The sequence below is a fragment of the Thalassophryne amazonica genome, chromosome 9 (genome assembly GCF_902500255.1).
Source record: "Thalassophryne amazonica chromosome 9, fThaAma1.1, whole genome shotgun sequence".
In the NCBI taxonomy this organism is placed as follows: Eukaryota; Metazoa; Chordata; class Actinopteri; order Batrachoidiformes; family Batrachoididae; genus Thalassophryne; species Thalassophryne amazonica.
In genome coordinates this window covers 75,232,573-75,254,356 of record NC_047111.1, presented here as the reverse complement: position 1 = coordinate 75,254,356, position 21,784 = coordinate 75,232,573, and the positions used below count along the sequence as shown (strand labels likewise).

The following is a 21,784-nucleotide window of genomic DNA, read 5'->3' as shown; positions in this document are numbered from 1 at the left end:
GGTGGGAGGGGAGGAAGCCGGTCAGACCTGGCAGGCCCAAACGTATTGTGAGGGTCTGCTGGGAACGACTGGCAGAACCCTCTGTCAGCGAGGTCTTCAACTCCCACATCCGGGAGAACTTCTCCCAGATCCCGGGGGAGGTTGGAGACATGGAGTCCGAGTGGACCATGTTCTCCACCTTCATTGTTGATGCGGCCGCTCGTAGCTGTGGTCACAAGGTCTCTGGTGCCTGTCGCGGCGGCAGTCCCTGAACCCGGTGGTGGACGCCGGAAGTAAGGGATGCTGTCAAGCTGAAGGAGTCCTACTTGTCTTTGTTGGTAGGTGGGACCCTGGAGGCAGATGACAGGTACCGGCAGGCCAAGCGTAGTGCAGCCCGTGCAGTCGCAGAGGCAAAAACTCGGGTCTGGGAGGAGTTCGGGGAGGCCATGGAGGAGGACTGTCGGTCGGCCTCGAAGAAATTCTGGCAAACTGTCCGACGCCTCAGGAGGCCGAAGCAGCTCTCCACCAGCACTGTCTACGGTGCGGGTGGGGAGCTGTTGACCCTGACTGGGGATGTTGTCGGGTGGTGGAAGGAATACTTAGAGGATCTCCTCAATCCCATCATCACGTCTTCCGAAGAGGAAGCAGAGACTGGGGACTCAGAGGCGGACTCATCCATTACCCAGGCCGAAGTCACTGAGGTGATTAGAAAGCTCCTCGGTGGCAAGGCTCCTGGGGTGGATGATCTGTCCAGAGTACCTTAAATCTCTGGATGGTGTGGGACTGTCTTGGCTGACACGCCTCTGCAACATCGCGTGGCGGTTGGGGACAGTGTCTCTGGATTGGCAGACCGGGTGGTGGTCCCTCTGTTTAAGAAGGGGGACCGGAGGGTGTGTTCCAACTATAGGGGGGATCACACTCCTCAGCCTCCCCGGTAAGGTCTATTCCAGAGTACTGGAGAGGAAAATTCGACCGATAGTCGAACCTCGGATTCAGGAGGAGCAGTGTGGTTTTCGTCCTGGTCGCGGCACACTGGACCAGCTCTACACGCTCCATTGGGTGCTCGAGGGTTCATGGTAGTTTGCCGAACCAGTCCACATGTGCTTTGTGGATCTGGAGAAGGTGTTTGACCGTGTCTCTCGGGGCACCCTATGGGGGGTGCTCCGGGAGTACGGGGTCCGGGGTCCTTTGCTAAGGGCTATCTGGTCCCTGTACGACCACAGCAGGAGCTTGGTTCGCATTGCCGGTAGTAAGTCAAACCTGTTTCCAGTGCACGTTGGCCTCCGCCAGGGCTGCCCTTTGTCACCGGTTCTGTTCATTGTCTTTATGGACAGAATTTCTAGGCGCAGCCAGGGTGTAGAGGGGGTCTGGTTTGGGAACCACAGAATCTCGTCTCTGCTGTTTGCGGACGATGTGGTTCTGTTGGCTTCGTCAAATCAGGACCTTCAGCGTGCACTGGGGCGGTTTGCAGCCGAGTGTGAAGCGTCCGGGATGAAAATCAGCACCTCCAAATACGAGGCCATGGTTCCCGACCGTAAAAATGCTGCTTTGCCCTCTTCAGGTCGGTGGAGTGTCCTTGCCTCAAGTGGAGGAGTTTAAGTATCTCGGGGTCTTGTTCATGAGTGAGGGACGGATGGATGAGATCGACAGACGATCGGTGCAGCATCTGCAGTGATGCTGTCGCTGTATCGGACCATCGTGGTGAAGAGAGAGCTAAGTAGGGGGGCAAAGCTCTCGATTTACAGATCGATCTATGTTCCGATCCTCACCTATGCTCATGACTGAAAGAACAAGATTGCAAGTAGAAGCAGCCGAGATGAGTTTCCTCCGCAGGGTGGCTGGGCACTCCCTTAGAGATATGGTGAGGAGCTCGGAGTCGAGCCGCTGCTCCTCCACGTCGAAAGGAGCCAGTTGAGGTGGCTCGGGCATCTTTTCCGGATGCCCCCTGGACGCCTCGCTGGACAGGTGTTCTGGGCATGTCCCATCGGGAGGAGGCCCCGGCGAAGACCCAGGACATGCTGGAGGGACTACGTGTCTTGGCTGGCTTGGGAACGCCTTGGGGTTCTCCCGGAGGAGCTGGGGGACGTCTGTGTGTGGATCGGGAGGTCTGGGCGGCTTTGCTTGAGCTGCTGCCCCCGTGACACGACTCCGGATAAAGCGGAAAAAAATGGATGGATGGATGGATGGACTTGCACCAGTATGTCAGTCTGGGTTGCTTTTTGTATTCAGAAAAATTATATATAAATAAAAACACACTAAACACATCTAAATAAAATTGAATAAGCACAAAGTATGAATAAATACATACCCCGAGAAATGCATCCCGCTGAGTTTTCCTCCTGTGTTTGCACACGGCAGCCATGTAGAATAATTCCTGCTCAGGTTCCATATTGCTCCATATGTTATTATATGGTATGTGATTTTGCCAACTTCTGATTGGCCCATTCACCACTTTCTGAGCTGTACCACCTTCCGAGTTGACCGCTGGTGGAGTCGAGTAGACCGCGTGTGCAGCATAGCGCTAGCTAATTGAGCGACGCCTATCAATAATGACCAGTCAGATAACACGATAGAACGCCTACTTTGACTGTCAGTTTGTTGACAAGATGGCAGAAGACAGGTTTGCGTTTGTTAGCGACGCTGACTTAAAACAAATTTTACACACAAAAGATGCGAAGAACACCTGCAGAAATACACAGTCAGCAGCCAACCTGCTTCGCAAGTACGTCACTGAAAAGGGACATGCACCCAAATTTGAAACTTATGACAGACAGGTGCATGACGGAGTACTCTGTCAATTTTACGCAGAAGCTAGACAAGCGAATGGCGAACTTTATAAGAAAACAAGGCCGATGACTCTTCGTCACGGACTTAACAGGCATCTCCAGTCGATCGATGGGATGTCAGTTGGTGTAGTATGATAGTAATAATAAAGAGTTGAAACTTGAGATTGATTTTTCAGTTTTAGTATGTTTGACAAACTCCCAATTTTCTTCTTTACCATATAATAAAGCAGTTATAGACTTTTGATTTCGATATACCCATGATTATGCGGACCTGGCCATCCTGACCAGGTCCGCATAATCACAGGTACACCAAAATCAAAAGTATGTAATTGTATATGAACAAAGTTGTCATCTCTTTTCAAAACCTGCAAACTGTATGAGCACATAACAATCAGTAAAGATCTGATTGCTGATCGTCCAGTCATGATCTGGTAAGTAGGTAATGCCTTTAAACAGCTGGGGGCTGATCCGGTGCCTGTGTCATGGCTCTCCCGTTAAGATTTCAGTGCCAGTCACTTTCTCTCCGGCTTGTTCTCACACTTGTAAGTGGAACAGATAAAATTCTTCTTTCTCTGTGACTCCGGCTCCCGGTGTAGCGTGGGACAGACACTTCATCTCCAGGCTGGTGTCCACGTCACAGCTCTCCCGTTAAGCAGAAGAAAAAAAAAAAAAGTTCTGTTCCATGCTTATGGGAGAAGCAACACACTATATGTTAGAGTCCTGTACGGTTCTGCTGGACACACAAATTGAAGGAATAGATCCAAGTGTTCTTTGAAGCCCATTTCTCACACTGTGCTGGCTGCAATTTCTCCACTCTTTCTCGAAGGCAGGTACCAAACACTTCCACTTCAGTCTCAAAAATCCTGTCCGTGGGAAAACTGGGCAACTAATAAACATCACAGCTGGTTTTGATGGACCCTCCCAAAACACACCTGTTCACCATTTCAGTGTACAACCCCTGGCAAAAATTATGGAATCACCGGCCTCGGAGGATGTTCATTCAGTTGTTTAATTTTGTAGAAAAAAAGCAGATCACAGACATGACACAAAACTAAAGTCATTTCAAATGGCGACTTTCTGGCTTTAAGAAACTCTATAAGAAATCAGGAAAAAAAAATTGTGGCAGTCAGTAACGGTTACTTTTTTAGACCAAGCAGAGGGAAAAAAAATATGGAATCGCTCAATTCTGAGGAAAAAATTATGGAATCATGAAAAACAAAAGAACGCTCCAACACATCACTAGTATTTTGTTGCACCACCTCTGGCTTTTATAACAGCTTGCAGTCTCTGAGGCATGGACTTAATGAGTGACAAACAGTACTCTTCATCAATCTGGCTCCAACTTTCTCTGATTGCTGTTGCCAGATCAGCTTTGCAGGTTGGAGCCTTGTCATGGACCGCTTTCTTCAACTTCCACCAAAGATTTTCAATTGGATTAAGATCCGGACTATTTGCAGGCCATGACATTGACCCTATGTGTCTTTTTGCAAGTAATGTTTTCACAGTTTTTGCTCTATGGCAAGATGCATTATCATCTTGAAAAATGATTTCATCATCCCCAAACATCCTTTCAATTGATGGGATAAGAAAAGTGTCCAAAATATCAACGTAAACTTGTGCATTTATTGATGATGTAGTGACAGCCATCTCCCCAGTACCTTTACCTGACATGCAGCCCCATATCATCAATGACTGGAAATTTACATGTTCTCTTCAGGCAGTCATCTTTATAAATCTCATTGGAACGGCACCAAACAGAAGTTCCAGCATCATCACCTTGCCCAATGCAGATTTGAGATTCATCACTGAATATGACTTTCATCCAGTCATCCACAGTCCACGATTGCTTTTCCTTAGCCCATTATAAGCTTGTTTTTTTTCTGTTTAGGTGTTAATGATGGCTTTCGTTTAGCTTTTCTGTATGTAAATCCCATTTCCTTTAGGCGGTTTCTTACAGTTCAGTCAGACGTTGACTCCAGTTTCCTCCCATTCGTTCCTCATTTGTTTTGTTGTGCATTTTCGATTTTTGAGACATATTGCTTTAAGTTTTCTGTCTTGACGCTTTGATGTCTTCCTTGGTCTACCAGTATGTTTACCTTTAACAACCTTCCCATGTTTGTATTTGGTCCAGAGTTTAGACACAGCTGACTGTGAACAACCAACATCTTTTGCAACATTGTGTGATGATTTACCTTCTTTTAAGAGTTTGATAATCCTCTCCTTTGTTTCAATTGACATCTCTCCTGTTGGAGCCATGATTCATGTCAGTCCACTTGGTGCAACAGCTCTCCAAGGTGTGAGCACTCTTTTTTAGATGCAGACTAATGAGCAGATCTGATTTGATGCAGGTGTTAGTTTTGGGGATGAAAATTTACAGGGTGATTCCTTAATTTATTCTTCAGAATTGAGTGAGTCCATATTTTTTTCCCTCTGCTTGGTCTAAAAAGTAACTGTTACTGACTGCCACAATTATTTTTCCTGATTTCTTATAGTGTTTCTTAAAGCCAGAAAGTTGCCATTTGAAATGACTTTAGTTTTGTGTCATGTCTGTGATCTGCTTTTTTTTTTTTTCTCTACAAAACTAAACAACTGAATGAACATCCTCCGAGGCCGGTGATTCCATAATTATTGCCAGGGATTGTATTCACCATCAAAGTTCACAAAGAACACAGATTTCCAGCTGTAAAAAGTGCAGTTTTTCCCATTCATTTGAATAAAATTGGCTGATAGTTCTGAGTTGAAATCAAGCTAATTTCCCAATGTTTATGACTTAATTTGTCAGGGCATACAGCACCAAAAATAAAACACAACCCACTAATAGCACGGGCCGGGGCGGAGGATTAGCAGCAATCTTCCATTCCAGCTTATTAATTAATCAAAAACCTAGACAGAGCTTTAATTCATTTGAAAGCTTGTATCTTAGTCTTGTCCATCCAAATTGGAAGTCCCAAAAACCAGTTTTATTTGTTATTATCTATCGTCCACCTGGTCGTTACTGTGAGTTTCTCTGTGAATTTTCAGACCTTTTGTCTGACTTAGTGCTTAGCTCAGATAAGATAATTATAGTGGGCGATTTTAACATCCACACAGATGCTGAGAATGACAGCCTCAGCACTGCATTTAATCTTTTATTAGACTCTATCGGCTTTGCTCAAAAAGTAAATGAGTCCACCCACCACTTTAATCATATTTTAGATCTTGTTCTGACTTATGGTATGGAAATAGAAGACTTAACAGTATTCCCTGAAAACTCCCTTTTGTCTGATCATTTTTTAATAACATTTACCCTGATGGACTACCCTGCAGTGGGGAATAAGTTTCATTACACTAGAAGTCTTTCAGAAAGCGCTGTAACTAGGTTTAAGGATATGATTCCTTCTTTATGTTCTCTAATGTCATATACCAACACAGAGCAGAGTAGCTACCTAAACTCTGTAAGGGAGTTAGAGTATCTTGTCAATAGTTTTACATCCTCATTGAAGACAACTTTGGATGCTGTAGCTCCTCTGAAAAAGAGAGCTTTAAATCAGAAGTGTCTGACTCCGTGGTATAACTCACAAACTCGTAGCTTAAAGCAGATAACCCGTAAGTTGGAGAGGAAATGGCGTCTCACTAATTTAGAAGATCTTCACTTAGCCTGGAAAGAGTTTGTTGCTCTATAAGAAAGCCCTTCGTGAAGCTAGGACATCTTTCTACTCATCACTAATTGAAGAAAATAAGAACAACCCCAGGTTTCTTTTCAGCACTGTAGCCAGGCTGACAAAGAGTCAGAGCTCTATTGAGCTGAGTATTCCATTAACTTTAACTAGTAATGACTTCATGACTTTCTTTGCTAACAAAATTTTGACTATTAGAGAAAAAATTACTCATAACCATCCCAAAGATGTATCGTTATCTTTGGCTGCTTTCAGTGATGCCGGTATTTGGTTAGACTCTTTCTCTCCGATTGTTCTGTCTGAGTTATTTTCATTAGTTACTTCATCCAAACCATCAACATGCTTATTAGACCCCATTCCTGCCAGACTGCTCAAGGAAGTCCTACCATTATTTAATGCTTCAATCTTAAATATGATCAATCTATCTTTGTTAGTTGGTTATGTACCACAGGCCTTTAAGGTGGCAGTAATTAAACCATTACTTAAAAAGCCATCACTTGACCCAGCTATCTTAGCTAATTATAGGCCAATCTCCAACCTTCCTTTTCTCTCAAAGATTCTTGAGAGGGTAGTTGTAAAACAGCTAACTGATCACCTGCAGAGGAATGGTCTATTTGAAGAGTTTCAGTCAGGTTTTAGAATTCATCATAGTACAGAAACAGCATTAGTGAAGGTTACAAATGATCTTCTTATGGCTTCGGACAGTGGACTTATCTCTGTGCTTGTTCTGTTGGACCTCAGTGCTGCTTTTGATACTGTTGACAATAAAATTTTATTACAGAGATTAGAGCATGTCATAGGTATTAAAGGCATTGCGCTGCGGTGGTTTGAATCATATTTGTCTAATAGATTACAGTTTGTTCATGTAAATGGGGAATCTTCTTCACAGACTAAAGTTAATTATGGAGTTCCACAAGGTTCTGTGCTAGGACCAATTTTATTCACTTTATACATGCTTCCCTTGGGCAGTATTATTAGACGGTATTGCTTAAATTTTCATTGTTACGCAGATGATACCCAGCTTTATCTATCCATGAAGCCAGAGGATACGCACCAATTAGCTAAACTGCAGGATTGTCTTACAGACATAAAGACATGGATGACCTCTAATTTCCTGCTTTTAAACTCAGATAAAACTGGTTATTGTACTTGGCCCCACAAATCTTAGAAGCATGGTGTCTAACCAGATCGTTACTCTGGATGGCATTTCCCTGATCTCTAGTAATACTGTGAGAAATCTTGGAGTTATTTTTGATCAGGATATGTCATTCAAAGCGCATATTAAACAAATATGCCTTTTTGCATTTACGCAATATCTCTAAAATCAGAAAGGTCTTGTCTCAGAGTGATGCTGAAAAACTAATTCATGCATTTGTTTCCTCTAGGCTGGACTATTGTAATTCATTATTATCAGGTTGTCCTAAAAGTTCCCTAAAAAGCCTTCAGTTGGTTCAGAATGCTGCAGCTAGAGTACTGACGGGGACTAGCAGGAGAGAGCATATCTCACCCGTGTTGGCCTCCCTTCATTGGCTTCCTGTTAATGCTAGAATAGAATTTAAAATTCTTCTTCTTACTTATAAGGTTTTGAATAATCAGGTCCCATCTTATCTTAGGGACCTCATAGTACCATATTACCCCATTAGAGCGCTTCGCTCTCAGACTGCGGGCTTACTTGTAGTTCCTAGGGTTTGTAAGAGTAGAATGGGAGGCAGAGCCTTCAGCTTTCAGGCTCCTCTCCTGTGGAACCAGCTCCCAATTCAGATCAGGGAGACAGATACCCTCTCTACTTTTAAGATTAGGCTTAAAACTTTCCTTTTCGCTAAGGCTTATAGTTAGGGCTGGATCGGGTGACCCTGGACCATCCCTTGGTTATGTTGCTTTAGACGTAGACTGTGTTTCATAATTATTGTATGGCCTTGCCTTGCAATGTGGAGCGCCTTGGGGCAACTGTTTGTTGTGATTTGGCGCTATACAAGAAAAAAGTTGATTGATTGATTGACTAATATTTTCATAATTCTGTATTTAATTAGAATAGTCAGCTCATTTGACATTTCATTTACCAGACATATGCACTTTAAGAGTGCCATATATTTACGAGGTCTGTTAGAAAAGTATTGGACCTTTTTTATTTTTTGCAAAAACCTGACAGATTTGAATCACGTGTGCTTGCATGAGCCAACCTTGAACCTTCGTGCGCATGCGTGAATTTTTTCAAGCCTGTCGATTTGCGTCATTTGGTGGTAAGCAGCATTTGTGTGAGGTTGTGTGTAGTGCTCTCAGCGGATTTTCATTGCAAGGAAAATGACGGATCGACTGGAGCAGCGCCGCATCAAATTTTGCCAGAAACTGGGTGACAGCCAGGTGGAAACCATTCAGAAGATTCAGACGGCTTTCGGTGGCTTTTCAGTCGTGTGACTATCCGAGAAATTGTGGAAGAGGTGGGCATCATTTTCCGGAGTCAAATCTTCTTTCACAGTGGAATGTGCCGAAAAAGTGCTGATGTCCACCTCTTCCGCAATTTTTCGGATAGTCACACGATGGTCCCGCATCACCACAGCGTTCACTTTGGAAATGATCTGGTCATTTCAGCATGTTGATGGCCAGTCGGAGCGTGACTCACTCTCCACTGTTGTGCGGACGTCTTTAATCCGGTTATACCACTCCTTAATCTGTGTGATGACCATAGGATCGTCACTGAAAGCCGTCTGAATCTTCTGAATGGCTTCCACCTGGCTGTCGCCCAGTTTCTGGCAAAATTTGATGCAGTAGCGCTGCTCCAGTCATTCTGTCTTTTTCCTTGCAATGAAAATCCGCCAAGAGCACTACACACGTCCTCACATGAAGGCTGCTTACCAGCAAATGACGCAATCGACAGGTGTGAAAAAATTCATGCATGCGCACGAAGGTTCAAGGTTGGCTCATGCAAGCACACGTGATTCAAATCCATCAGGTTTTTGCATAAATAAAAATGTCCGATACTTTTCTAACAGACCTCGTATGTGTACACAGAAGCGCAGAATCGTACTATATATTTGTCTAATTTCTGGTCAGACTATTTAATCTGTACAGTTATGGCAGTGGTAGGTCCATGACCATACAGGATTTAGGCGCTCCCGCCATCACGAGCCTCCCAGCTGACTGGGCTATAGCAGTGGGTAGATGGGACTCATTAGCCCTGTTAAGGCAGTCCACCTAGGGGAAGGGAACCCTGATGTTAAACCCCCAACCTGGGTTACTGCCCCCGTGCCTCCGAGGTAGGTTTTTTAGCCAGAGGCTAGGAGAAGGTCATTCTGATGTAAAACCTACAGTCTGGTGGTCGCCACAGCCGTCTCAGCTTGTCTGTGTCACTGTGGAGTGCCACCTTGCCTAAAGAGAGGAATTGGTGTGCGCGAGCTGATCCCCACTCTAAGCAACGAGCGCAGGCGGGAAGGAAAGTCCTGCAGCGATGGGAAGAGGCGAAAACAGCAGGTGCATGATGGCACTGGGAGCTGCAGTCTCGATCCTGCATGCAGGTGGCTCAGGAGCTATGGTCGTTTGGTTGCTGACCCGAGACAACAGCATCATCCGGCAGGGCCCTGGATGACTAAGCAGCCCTGTTTAGGGATAGCCCTGCTTGCTCCACATGGAGACAGACCTAGAAAAGGTGGTCTATACATGGCTTGTCTCACTGGACCCGGTTGGCTCACCGCTGCCAATGGGCATCACTACACGCGGTGCGAAAAGGAAAACAAAGAACCTGAAAATTGCGTGCTGGAATGTACGCACAATGATGGACTCACAATAGCGATTGTCCTCAAAGACGCTCAGCCTTAGTCGCCAAAGAGCTAGCAAGGCTTGACATAGACATTGCTGCACTCAGCGAGGTGTGCTTTGCAGCCCAAGGGTCACTCACCGAGGAAGGCACAGGCTACACACTGTTCTGGTCAGGAAAGGCTAAAGAAAATCGTCGACTCTCAGGGGTCGGGTTCATGATCAAGAGCGCCATAGCACATAGGTTACACAGTTTGCCAGTTGGGCATTCTGACCGACTCATGTCACTCCGGCTCCCCATCAACAACAAGGATTTTGCTACTATTGTTAGTGTGTATGCCCCAACCATGCAGGCCGACATCGGAGTTAAGGAGGCTTTCTACAGCGATCTGCACAACCTTCTACAGCGCGTCGACACCCAGGACAAGCTCCTCATCATGGGACACTTCAACGCCAGAGTGGGTCGCGACTCTGATGTATGGAAGGACGTCCTAGGGAAACATGGCCTAGGCAACTGTAACGACAATGGTCGCCTGTTGCTGGAGTTCTGCTCTGCACATGATTTGACGATCGCCAACAGCCTGTTCCAACAGAAAGAGATTCAAAGCAACCTGGAGACACCCACGCTCCAAACACTGGCACCTTCTGGACTACGTCCTGACGCGACAGCGTGATAGAATAGTCGTACTACATACCAGGGTGATGCCTCGCGCGGATTGCTGTATGGATCATCGCTTGGTCCGTTCCAAGATTGCTTTCACTTTCAAGCCCCCTCCAACGAAGAAAGACCCACAGTTTAAGTAGCTACAAGTCCACAAGCTGCAAGACATAGACACAAAAATGGAGTTCCAGGCCAAACTAGAGGAGAGACTGGGTGGAGAAGAAGTCCTGCCTGACGATCCTGAACAACAGTGGATGAGATTAAAGACCATCCTTCAGGAGACGGCAGCAGAAGTAGTGGGCTTCTCAGCCAGAAAAAATAAAGACTGGTTTGAGTCTGATGCACAGATCCAGGAATTACTAGAAAAGAAACGTGCATGCCACAAGACTCTTTTAGCTAAACCTGATGACCACTCTGCCAAGACAGCTTACAGAAACGCCTGCTCCACACTGCAAAGCAAGCTCCGCATATTGCAGAACGACTGGTGGCTAGCTTTTGCGGAGAAGACACAACAACATTCCAATGTTGGAGACATGCGCTCCTTTTATGAAGCCCTTAAGACCATCCACGGGCCAGCACATCAAGTGCAAGCACCCCTGCGCTCCTCAGATGGCTCCACCTTTGACGGACAAGGAAACCGTTATGCAGCGTTGGTCAGAACACTTTGAAAACCTCTTTAGTGACAAGCGCACTGTGCAAGAGTCATCAATCGAGAAGATTCCCCAGGTGGAGGTGAAATGGGAACTTGATGACCCCCCCAAACACTTGAAGAGATCCGAAAGGCCACCACGCAGCTGAATTCAGGGAAGTCTTCTGGCATAGATGGCATCCCAACAGAGGTGTACCAAAATGGAGGTGAGGCAGTCCTTGACAAGCTTCAGATTCTCTTCTCCAGTCGCTGGGAAAAGGGAATGGTTCCACATGACCTTCGGGATGCGGTCATTGTCCCCCTGTACAAGAACAAGGGCGACAAATCCGATTGTTCTAATTACCGGGGCATCACTCTCCTCTCAATAGCAGGCAAGATTCTGGCTCGAGTGCTGTTCAACAGGCTTACCCCTACCATAGCGCATGAAAATACGCCCGAGAGTCAGTGCGGATTTCGGGCCAACAGGGGAACCACCGACATGATCTTCGTCCTGAGACAGATCCAGGAGAAGTGCAGAGAACAAAACATGGCCCTCTATGCAGCCTTCATAGACCTAACCAAGGCTTTTGACACGGTCAATCGTGAGGGTTTGTGGAAGATTCTTGTACGCCTTGGCTGCCCCCCAAAGCTCCTCACCATCCTTCGCCAGCTGCATCAAGGCCAGATGGGACAAGTGAAGCACAACGGGACTCTGTCCGGCAGCTTCCCCATCTTAAATGGCGTCAAACAAGGTTGTATCCTCGTGCCCACTCTGTTCTCCATCTTCTTCAGCATGATGCTTCGTGAGGCCAAAGAAGACTTGACAGACAGCATTTATATCCGCTTCAGAACCGACAGAAGTCTGTTTAACTTGCGGCGCCTTCTGTCCTATACTAAGATCACAGAACAGCTAATCATGGAGCTGCTCTTCGCAAATGATTGCGCCCTCGTCGCCCATACGGAGCAAGCCTTGCAGCACATCGTCAACTGTTTTGCTGAAGCAGCGAGAGCCTTCGGCCTCACCATCAGCCTGAGAAAGACAGAAGTGCTATATCAACCGGTCCTCCATACAGCATATACCCCACCCCAAATCAACATAGAGGGTACCAGCCTGAATGCAGTAGAGCACTTCATGTATGTTGGTAGTGTTATCTCAAACGACGCATCTGTCGCCAAGGACCTAGACAGTCGCCTTGCCAAGGCCAGCAGTTCTTTTGGTCGCCTCTCCAAGAAAGTCTGGCAGAATCATGCACTGCGCCTTTCCACAAAACTGCAGGTCTACAGTGCCATTGTGGTCTCTACCCTCCTGTATGGAGTTGAAACCTGGGTTCTGTATCGCCAGCAGATCAGATTACTGGACCGCTTTCATCAGCGTTGTCTCCGAAACATCCTCGGGATCAAGTGGCAGGACTACGTCTCAAATGAGAACATCCTTAGCAGAGCCAAATTGCCCAGCATGGAGTCTATTATACTCAAACAGCTTTGTTGGGCAGGTCACATAGCCAGGATGGATGATTCACGCTTGCCGAAATTAATTCTCTTTGGCGAGCTCAAGGAAGGGAGACGAAACCAAGGGGCCCCCAAAAAGCGCTACGAGGACCAGCTGAAGAAGCAGCTCTCCCTTGCAGGCATTCAGCATCAGTCATGGCAGCATCTAGCTACAGATAGACTTAGCTGGCGTTCCAGCATCAAATCCGCCAGTCTGAAGTTCAAGGCAGAAAGAAGTGAGGCCTCACGCCAGAAGCGTCAAAGGCAGAAAGAGCGGGCAGCAGCACAAGCCCAGCCTACTCAAGTGTTCATTTGCCTCAAGTGTAACAGGTCTTGTGCATCCCGCATCTGACTTTTTAGCCACCAGAGGGCTTGTAGAAAATAAACTTAAAAAAAAAAAAGCCTTCCCACTATCCTCGCAAGCGAGGAAACTGCCAGATAAAACACAGTCACGTAAGTAAAATTTCAGTAAGCTATAAATACTTGTTTTCAATACATTTTTTTAAGTCTTAAGAGAAAGTGTCTTGTAAACATCTTGTTTTGAGACATACTGAGAGGACGCAAGATTGATTGATTTTATTTATTTTGACTTTTTTATAGATGTTGTGTTAAGTTATAACACTTCCTAACACTAAAAGCCAAAAAGTTAACTAATTTGAAGCCCCTATTTTAAGAAATTAGTGAATTTTCACTTGTTTCATTGGCAAATTTGTTTTTAACTTGTAAAAATCACTGTTTTCATGTCTATAAAAAGATTTTTAAGCTGTATTATCTAAAAATAAATCCTTATAGCTTACGGTAATTTTACTTACACTATTATGTCTTATAAGTGTGCATTAGATATTTTGACTAGAAATACAGTGTGCTTTTGTGTCTTTGCAGTGTGCATCTTTCCAATAGAAGCGTGAATAGAAGTTTTTTTTTTTGTTTTGTTTTAGAAGATTTGCCACTATATATCCAAGGCCCTTGTGCTAAAGAAACTAATCAAATTTGGCATATAGGTAGTTCCATTATTGCAGATGATCACTGTAGCAACAGTGACCTAATTTGTATATTAATTTTGTCACAGGATAAATGCAAAATCATACTTTCGCCCATAGAGACTGTTACTTAATGAATTAATTCCTATACAGCCACTGAGGCCCTTTGGTGCCAGTGCTTATTTCCAGATTCCATAGTGTGAAGCAGATGAGAGTCTACGACTTCCCCTGGATGGTACACCAGCCTGACACGGGTTACTTCCCCAGCCAAGATGGGTATCTATTTACAGCTGAGTGGACTGAGACAATGTAGATTGAGTCTCTTGTCCAGGGAACTGTCCCTGTTACTTGAGTTACACAAAAACTTATAAAAATGTAAACCTGCAATAGACTCCAAACCACGCAGTAGATATCAGATGACCATAATGTTTAGGTCATGAGGTCATCTGGTGCCAAATGCTACTCAATTCTGGGTGGGGTATTTGCTGATTCTTAAACCCCTTTCACACTGGCGTAACTGTAGAGCCGCGTATTGTCTACGCTGAGTTGAGCAGCTCTCCGCCCACTTTTAGCAGCTCTACGTCAAGTTTTTCCTCCCTACGCAGCAGTATGTTGAGGGCTACGCGCGTAGGACGGAAGAAATTAAACACTTTTCATTTTCTTCGGCGTAGAGCGCTGGACACAGTTTTAAGCAGATCTGCGCAGCACAGAGTTACTGCATGCAAGTCTGTGCAACACGGCGCTCCTGTACGCAACCAAAAACTGAGTGCGTGAATTCAGAGGAATCAGCTGAGAACATGATCACACAGCCCACAGCACCTGTGTGATCAGAACAGGGAATCGAACCTCAACTCAGAAATCCAGAAACAGCAGGTCGGTCGCTCTCGCTCTCTCCCGGCAGCCTTTACTGCAGCCAGACTCAACAGCATCTGTACACAATGAAAATGATCCACCAAGACAAAAAATAATAATAATAATAATCATGTTAAATGACTCTGTTTCTGAGCCACACCACACCTAGCAGTAGAGAAAAGAGCGCACATCCACAGAGGCAGAAAATAGCAGCTTTGGCTACATATGTGGCAGTATGCAACTGTAAAAACCTGATGATACAGTCCACTGTTTTCCAAGCGCAGTGATGTGTTCTGCACAGCCAGCAGGAGGGAACTGGTTTTAAATAGTGGCAAGAGCTACAAGCAATTGTGTGCACACATTAAAAAGTGAACACACGCAGCTGCAAGCAGTTCTATGAACACGGAAAAAGGCTGAGTATGCGCGCATTTCGGGCGTATTTAAATGAAACACAACTCCACAATACGCAGCTCTACAAATACGCCAGTGTGAAAGGGGCTTTAGCTTCTTGTTCTGATATTATGAAACTGTTGCAAACATGTTAAAATGTCTCATGATGCATGGATATATTTGTGACCTTGCACTTATAGGACGCATGAGAGCTTGATGGTCCTATTCTTTTCCTCAATCATGTGTGTTGACTGAAGAGTACAGTGTTTTTAATGTACTTGTGTGTGTGTGTGTGTTCTGCAGTGCAGAACCTGGGCCGTCCATATTGGTTGACTCTGTCTCCCTTATATCTGTGGATGCTGGTTTTCTTCACCAGGGCTCACAAAGAAGAGCGTTTTCTCTTTCCCATCTATCCTCTCATCTGCCTCAGCGGGGCTGTAGCCCTCTCCTCACTACAGGTGTGTTTTGCCATTTCCCAGTTGTGGTTTTGAAAACACAGCAGTCCTCTTTGGTAGTCAGTCTCCATATTTAGACATTCCATTACATACTGAATACTTTTATGTAATGTTCCTGCAGAAGTGCTACCACTTTCTGTTCCAGCGGTATCGCCTTGAACACTACACCATCTCCTCCAACTGGTTGGCGCTGAGTGCAGTTGTGGTCTTCGCTGTGATCTCGCTGTCCCGCTCTGTTGCACTTTTCAGAGGCATATATATATATATATATACTGACTCCACTGAGCATCGCTGCAGATATTTTGACAAATTTATCAGTTTAAGCTTAATAACGCAAGATTTTTCCTTCTATCTGCAGGTTACCACGCACCTCTGGACTTGTACCCAGAGTTTCACAGTATCGCCAAGGATCCAACCCTGCACTCGGTCCCTGAAGGCAGACCTGTTAGCGTGTGTGTGAGCAAGGAGTGGTACCGTTTCCCAAGCAGCTTCCTCTTACCACACAAGTCAGTTTCCACATTTCTTGCACAGGTTTTCATGAAATGTTGAACATAGATTGCGCTTTAGCGTTTGAAGTATTTTTAGCAGAGAGCAACACCTTAATTATGTCCGACAAGGACATAATAAATCATCTGCATTTATAGTAGTGTTCAGAATAATAGTAGTGCTATGTGACCAAAAAGATTAATCCAGGTTTTGAGTATATTTCTTATTGTTACATGGGAAACAAGGTACCAGTAGATTCTCACAAATCCAACAAGACCAAGCATTCATGATTTGCACACTCTTAAGGCTATGAAATTGGGCTATTAGTAAAAAAAAAAAAAAAAAAAAGTAGAAAAGGGGGTGTTCACAGTAATAGTAGCATCTGCTGTTGACGCTACAAACTCAAAACTATTATGTTCAAAGTCCCTCTGCTTCAAACAGAGGGACTTTGCGGTGGATTCTTGCAAATAATTTAGCTTCACACAGGCGTCTTCTGTCATAGCACTTACAGGTAACTCCAAACTGTCTTTGATCAGTGGGTGAGCCTTTGCCATTCTGGTTATTCTTCTATCCATGTTGATGGTTGTTTTCCATTTTCTTCCATGTGTCTCTGGTTTTTTGTCCATTTTAAAGCATTGGAGATCATTGTAGATGAACAGCCTATAATTTTTTGCACCTGGGTATATGTTTCCCCTCGCCAATCAACTTTTTAATCAAACTACGCTGTTCTTCTGAACAATGTCTTGAACGTCCCATTTTCCTCAGGCTTTCAAAGAGAAAAGCATGTTCAACAGGTGCTGGCTTCATCCTTAAATAGGGGACACCTGATTCACACCTGTTTGTTCCACAAAATTGACGAACTCACTGACTGAATCCCACACTACTATTATTGTGAACACCCCCTTTTCTACTTTTTTTTTACTAATAGCCCAATTTCATAGCCTTAAGAGTGTGCATATCATGAATGCTTGGTCTTGTTGGTTTTGTGAGAATCTACTGAATCTACTGGTACGTTGTTTCCCATGTAACACTAAGAAATATACTCAAAACCTGGATTAATCTTTTTGCTCACATAGCACTACTATTATTCTGCCTGCCTGCCTGCCTGCCTGAATGTTATCAAGATTACGTCAAAACTACTGCACGGATTTTGACGAAATGTTCACCATAGATAGATATTAGGTCATGGAAGACTCCATTCAATTTTGGACGTGATCTGAATTCTAGACCAAGATTTCACTTTGTATAGGCTTTAAAGGATGATGTCCAAACTCCTTCACGGATTTCTGACGTCGGACGTCAGAAATCTCTGATTGCTCTTGTTCTAGTGTGTGTCTTGGCTAGAACTTCAGATGTCATTACTGCTCTTTTACTTTGAATAGTATTAATTACTTTGATTTGAACTAATTTTTGTTTGTGTATCAACCACAGTTTCTCAAAACCTGTACCAAGATTTCAACAAAGAGGTTATTGTAGTTTATATCCCGTGGAACAAAAGTGGAGAGGACTTACTCCTTCATTTCCATAAATCTATTTCCTGGACCCGCTTTTTCCAATTAAGGGTCACAGGGGCTGAATCCTGTCATAGTAGTCACTGCACGAGTGGTGGGGTACACCCTGGTCAGGGCCACCAGTTTATCACATGAAGGGCACATATTGACAAACTCATTCACATTCTTATTCAAGGCCATTTTAATGGTTCCAGTTCACCTAACCTGCATGTCTTTGGAAGTGACCAACCCAGGACCATCTCGCTGTGAGGCAACAGTGCTAATCATTAAGCTACTGTGGTCCTCTTAACTCTTTATTTATTTATTTATTTATTTATTTATTTATTTTAAGGTAAGGTAACAATGGAACTGCATCACTCAAACAAAATTGAAATTGTCTTTGTTTTGCGTGACCTATGTTTCTTGGAAGTGGGTTAGACTGGTTTAGTTGAAATTTTACATACAGATACGTGCTCAGATCAGTGTGACCAGGCTTGTTGATTGTCGCTCTTCATTATTTCCAGCTGGCAACTGCACTTCATTCGGTCAGAGTTCAAAGGTCAGCTGCCTCAGCCGTATGCCCCTGGTCCACTGGCAACACAGATTATCCCAGCCAATGTAAATGATCAGAATCTGGAAGAACCAACCAGATATGTGAGTTGCTCACTTGTATTTGTGAGAACATGGGCATATAGTTTAAAGCTGTTTTGTAATTGTCAGTACAATACGCCATTTTCAAATTACAGACTGATTTGCGGCAGTGCCACTACTTGGTCGACCTCGACACAGATGAGGAGACGCCTCTTGAGCCACGCTACACCACCAACAAAGAAGAGTGGAACATTGTCGCTTATAAGCCCTTTCTTCAGGCTTCCAGGTATTTCTCCAAATTTTACAAAAGAAGGTTGAAGACTGTTGAAAGTTTTTATTTTTATATATATATATATATATATATATATATATATAACTGAAATTGAAGCATTCTGTTCTGTGTAGTCTCACTTAAGGATTTTGAGAAAATATTTCTGAAAGGGAATCACTTCAACATTTGTAAACATGAGAAACATTCTAATAGAATAACTGTGATGTGTTTGGAAGGCTTATATCCCTGTCACACATAGAGTAGCTGGAATCACGCAGAATGGCATCGGACTTGTGAATTGGCGCACATCGGAAAAGTGTCAGATTTCAGTTCCAAAACATTCTGACAGCCATCTGTGCAAGTCCACACAGTTGGTCAGAATCGGCCGGCAGCCTGAGTGTGACGCACATGTTCAAAACTTTCCAGGCGTGGTCAAGATGGGACACCTATCCAAGGCAGTCTGAACGCCATCTGACCGCAATTTACATATTCTGAAGGCGGAATAAACAGGATCCGAAACGATTTGAGTGCGTATGAGGGAACCTTGAGATGGATCAGGCATGGCAAAGCCTGTGGTATGACCTGCACATGCCACTTATCTACTTATAATGTTAATTCTATTGGACATAATGACGTGGAACTGTGTCACAGTGACAACATATGAAACATGAATCTCACCTCCAGGAGCATTTTGCAGTGCGCCAGGACCACAGCCTATGGTGGAATGCTGGAAACGGCAACACCAAACATAAATCCCATGTGATAATCCAACCAGAAATCACGATGTGGGGGTGGCGGGGGGTAAAGTTTGCTGCCATAAATATAGTGCTCACTGCAAACTTTTTTAAGCAAATATATCCTTTGAGTGTCAGCAAAGGATCGCTGCGTGTGCACGCATGTAGCAAATTTTAGCTGGCAGTAAGTGTCCACTGACAGCTCAACGCGTGTGCGCATACGTAGCGGCTTATTATGAAAACACACACACACTGAGCGGTTATTTCCTCATGTCAGCGCTTTTACACGCACGCACGCACGTACGTGAGGTCAGTGAGCCTGGGGAAAAGAGGATAAGCGAAGGAATGATTGAATGGGAGTGGGTGACCGCATGGATGGACACATGGCATGAATCCGGTCCATACGTTGGTTGTTCTTTGATATCCAGTGCAGGTCCTTTGCAAAGGGAGGAACACAGTGTGCCGGTCTGTATTTGCCAGCCAGACATCTGGAGATCGGGCAGTCTGCAGCGCCTTTTATGGCTATCTGTCTGTATTGTCTACATATGTTTTGGATGAGATCTGGCAGGTGTGGATGAGGCAGTCTGCGTTCTGACAGAGCTGGCCACGCCTCTTTTCCTCACGACTGTGTCGGATTATGGCAATATTTACCATGTTGGGCACGGCTCCGGCACATTCTTACTATCTGTGACGGGGGCTTTATTGTTTTCACATGCATGTGTCGGACTGTTAGGAAAAGATTTCAAGAACCAATAAGTGGATTTCAACCACATTTTACACAAGGATAGCCTTCCACCAAAAGATGATTCCAATGACTTTTTGGGTTTGGGAGTCTTAGGCCAAGACTACAGTGCAAGGTCAGAATTTTGGCCCATTGCAAATAGATGTGGGGATGGACATTTTCAAAGCTTCTAACTCCTTAATTAGAAGTGATGAATCCAGAATTCCTATCAGAAATAAATGGAAGTCATGTGGGTCTTGAAAATGAATGAAGCTCAAAATCAAGGTCACTGAAAGGTTTATCACTTACAATGGCTAAGAGGTATAGCACTGGTTTTGATTGTGAGTAGGTTTACAGTTAAGGTCAGTTAGTGTTTGTTGGCTCGTTGTTGTTTTTGCATTATGGCTAATTGGTGCCAGGTAGCACCAGGCTTACAACTGAACAGGAATAGCAAGTTGTAAAGAATTTTCAAGCAGTGTTTACTACTGAACATGAAAAGGAAGTTGTATGTGAATATTCAAAATATGCCATTGCATAGCTGCAGCCTTTGAACCATGTCTTGTGTTCATCAGAGGTCAAAACTGACACTTCTGTAGAGAAAAATCAAACTATACAAAGTACATAAGAAGAAAAAAGTTAAAACAGATATTCCCACATGAAGCTTGAGACATTTGAGAGAATAAATATTTTGCTTTTACCAAAATATTTTTTTTTTTTTTTCTTTTTTTACAGTCAAAAGATTTTTTTCATGGCTGTGATTTCTTTTTCAGGTCTTCCCCTTTCTTCAGAGCTTTCTACATTCCATTTATATCAGACCATCATACCACCTACAGGCGCTACGCCATCTTGAAACCACGACGGCAAAAGCAGCCTCGTAAGAGAACACACGGCTGACCTTTAAACCTCGTGTCCTGGTTCCATGGTCAAAGTACAGAAATCGGACACTTCCATTTCAAAACAGCTGTATACGTGTGTGTTTGTGTATGATTGTTACACTTGTGTGCATGTTGGAATTGCTATTTGAAGTATTTGTGTCATGACACATTTAAAGGTGTTGATTCCTTTAATCAATCAAACAAACAACTTTATTAATCCCACAAGGTGCAATTAAATTTGAGGCCCAAATTTTAAGGACATGGTGGGCTTTTGGGCTTGTGTGTACTTGAATGAGTGAGGTGATAGTGGTTCAATCATTCGTGTGTGTGTGTGTGTGTGTGTGTGTGTGTGTGTGTGTGTGTGTGTGTGTGTGTGTGTGTGTGTCTCTGATGGGACACACACTACAAGATTTTTACTTTATTCAGCCCCAGACAGGTCTTCACACTCAGTCCAAGTGGCCATGCCACCTCCCAGTTTCATTTGCTAAAATGTGGCCGAAGTGGAATTTTTTTTTTTTTTTTTTAAAGAACAAATTTTGTAGTGCTGTCATCTGCCCTTGAACAGTCATTCATTCATTCATTGAAGCTATTAGTTGGGTGAGTGGTGGAGATGAATGCAAGTGAGGCTGCATTATTAATTTAATTTGAAATGTTAATAAAAACATGATTGCCTGATTACTGTCCTCCTTTTTATTTACAGCATAAAATCATTAAACGACAGAGTTGGCATAAAGTCATGTAAGAAACATACAAACTACTTCCACCTCCAGGTGAGATGTCAGCATATCAAGGCATTGAAGTCTGAATAAACAATATATACAAATCATTCAATTCACTATCATGCTGTTGTCAGGCTGCAGGCACTTGATCTGAATTATGCATGACATTTCGAACATTCTTGCTTTGCTCCGTAAGTTTCATTTCTTCATGAAAGCACTTCTTAAATTATCAGCACAGTTTTAGAAATGAAACTCAGCTTTTTCTGGACAGA

At 44.1% G+C, this 21,784-nt stretch overlaps 1 protein-coding gene across 2 annotated transcripts in view; it reads left to right on the top strand.

Annotated features, from left to right (window-relative positions):
• alg9 (ALG9 alpha-1,2-mannosyltransferase) overlaps positions 1-21,467 on the top strand; it is a 39,176-nt gene extending 17,709 nt beyond the window's left edge. For both annotated transcript variants that reach the window (XM_034178411.1, XM_034178412.1), the window contains 6 exons: positions 15,474-15,628; positions 15,747-15,876; positions 15,984-16,131; positions 18,126-18,255; positions 18,348-18,478; positions 20,689-21,467. In XM_034178411.1, coding sequence (XP_034034302.1) covers positions 15,474-15,628; positions 15,747-15,876; positions 15,984-16,131; positions 18,126-18,255; positions 18,348-18,478; positions 20,689-20,812 — 818 coding nt within the window. In that variant the 3' untranslated portion in view covers positions 20,813-21,467. The remainder of the gene's footprint in view (positions 1-15,473; positions 15,629-15,746; positions 15,877-15,983; positions 16,132-18,125; positions 18,256-18,347; positions 18,479-20,688) is intronic.
• Positions 21,468-21,784: the final 317 nt, after the last annotated feature.